The 1197-nt window shown below is 68.3% G+C and overlaps 1 protein-coding gene across 1 annotated transcript in view; it reads left to right on the top strand.

The window, feature by feature from the left end:
* The first annotated feature begins 99 nt into the window (after nt 1–99).
* Nucleotides 100–1197, top strand: part of NEFM (neurofilament, medium polypeptide) — a 4621-nt gene continuing 3523 nt past the window's right edge. The window contains exon 1 of the mRNA XM_014943151.1: nt 100–1197. This exon is cut by the window's right edge and continues 15 nt beyond it. Within this exon, the coding sequence (XP_014798637.1) occupies nt 153–1197 (1045 nt within the window). The 5' untranslated portion in view covers nt 100–152.

Here is a 1197-nt window from a genome sequence, read left to right as displayed (position 1 = left end):
GGGGAGGCGGGTCCGGGGCAGGGCCGGGGGGAGGCCGCCCCCCGCACACGTGTTGCGGGGCCGCCCCGCTGCCGCCCGGCCGGGCTATATAAAGGGTGGCGGCGGCCGGAGTATCGCCGCGCCGCCGCCCGCCACCCCCCGAGTGTCCCACCATGAGCTACACCATGGAGCCCCTCGGCAACCCCTCGTACCGCCGGGTGACCGAGACCCGGGCCACCTACAGCCGGGCCAGCGCCTCCCCGTCCAGCGGCTTCCGTTCGCAATCGTGGTCCCGGGGCTCGGGCAGCACCGTCTCCTCCTCCTACAAGCGCACCAACCTGGGGGGGCCGCGGGCCACCTACGGCTCCACGGTGCTGAGCTCGGCCGAGAGCCTGGACGTGAGTCAGTCCTCGCTGCTCAACGGGGCGGCCGAGCTGAAACTGAGCCGCTCCAACGAGAAGGAGCAGCTCCAGGGGCTGAACGACCGTTTCGCCGGGTACATCGAGAAAGTGCATTACCTGGAGCAGCAGAACAAGGAGATCGAGGCGGAGCTGGCGGCTCTGCGGCAGAAACACGCCGGGAGGGCTCAGCTGGGCGATGCCTACGAGCAGGAGCTGCGGGAGCTGCGGGGAGCCCTGGAGCAGGTGAGCCACGAAAAAGCGCAGATCCAGCTGGATTCCGAGCACATCGAGGAGGACATCCAGCGCCTGCGGGAGCGTTTCGAGGATGAGGCGCGGCTGCGCGACGAGACGGAGGCCACCATCCGCGCCCTGCGCAAGGAGATGGAGGAGGCCTCGCTGATGCGGGCGGAGCTGGATAAGAAGGTGCAGTCGCTGCAGGACGAGGTGGCTTTCCTGCGGGGCAACCACGAGGAGGAGGTGGCCGAGCTGCTGGCTCAGCTCCAGGCGTCCCACGCCACGGTGGAGAGGAAGGACTACCTGAAGACCGACCTGACCACGGCGCTGAAGGAGATCCGCGCCCAGCTGGAGTGCCAGTCCGACCACAACATGTACCAGGCCGAGGAGTGGTTCAAATGCCGCTACGCCAAGCTGACGGAGGCGGCCGAGCAGAACAAGGAGGCCATTCGCTCCGCCAAGGAGGAGATCGCCGAGTACCGCCGGCAGCTCCAGTCCAAGAGCATCGAGCTGGAGTCCGTCCGCGGCACCAAGGAGTCGCTGGAGAGGCAGCTCAGCGACATCGAGGAGCGTCACAACAACG

This window comes from Calidris pugnax, unplaced genomic scaffold, assembly GCF_001431845.1.
Source record: "Calidris pugnax isolate Ruff unplaced genomic scaffold, ASM143184v1 scaffold88, whole genome shotgun sequence".
Taxonomy (NCBI): Eukaryota; Metazoa; Chordata; class Aves; order Charadriiformes; family Scolopacidae; genus Calidris; species Calidris pugnax.
Note: the sequence above shows the minus strand (reverse complement) of the source record. Positions and strands in the feature narration are given on the sequence as shown.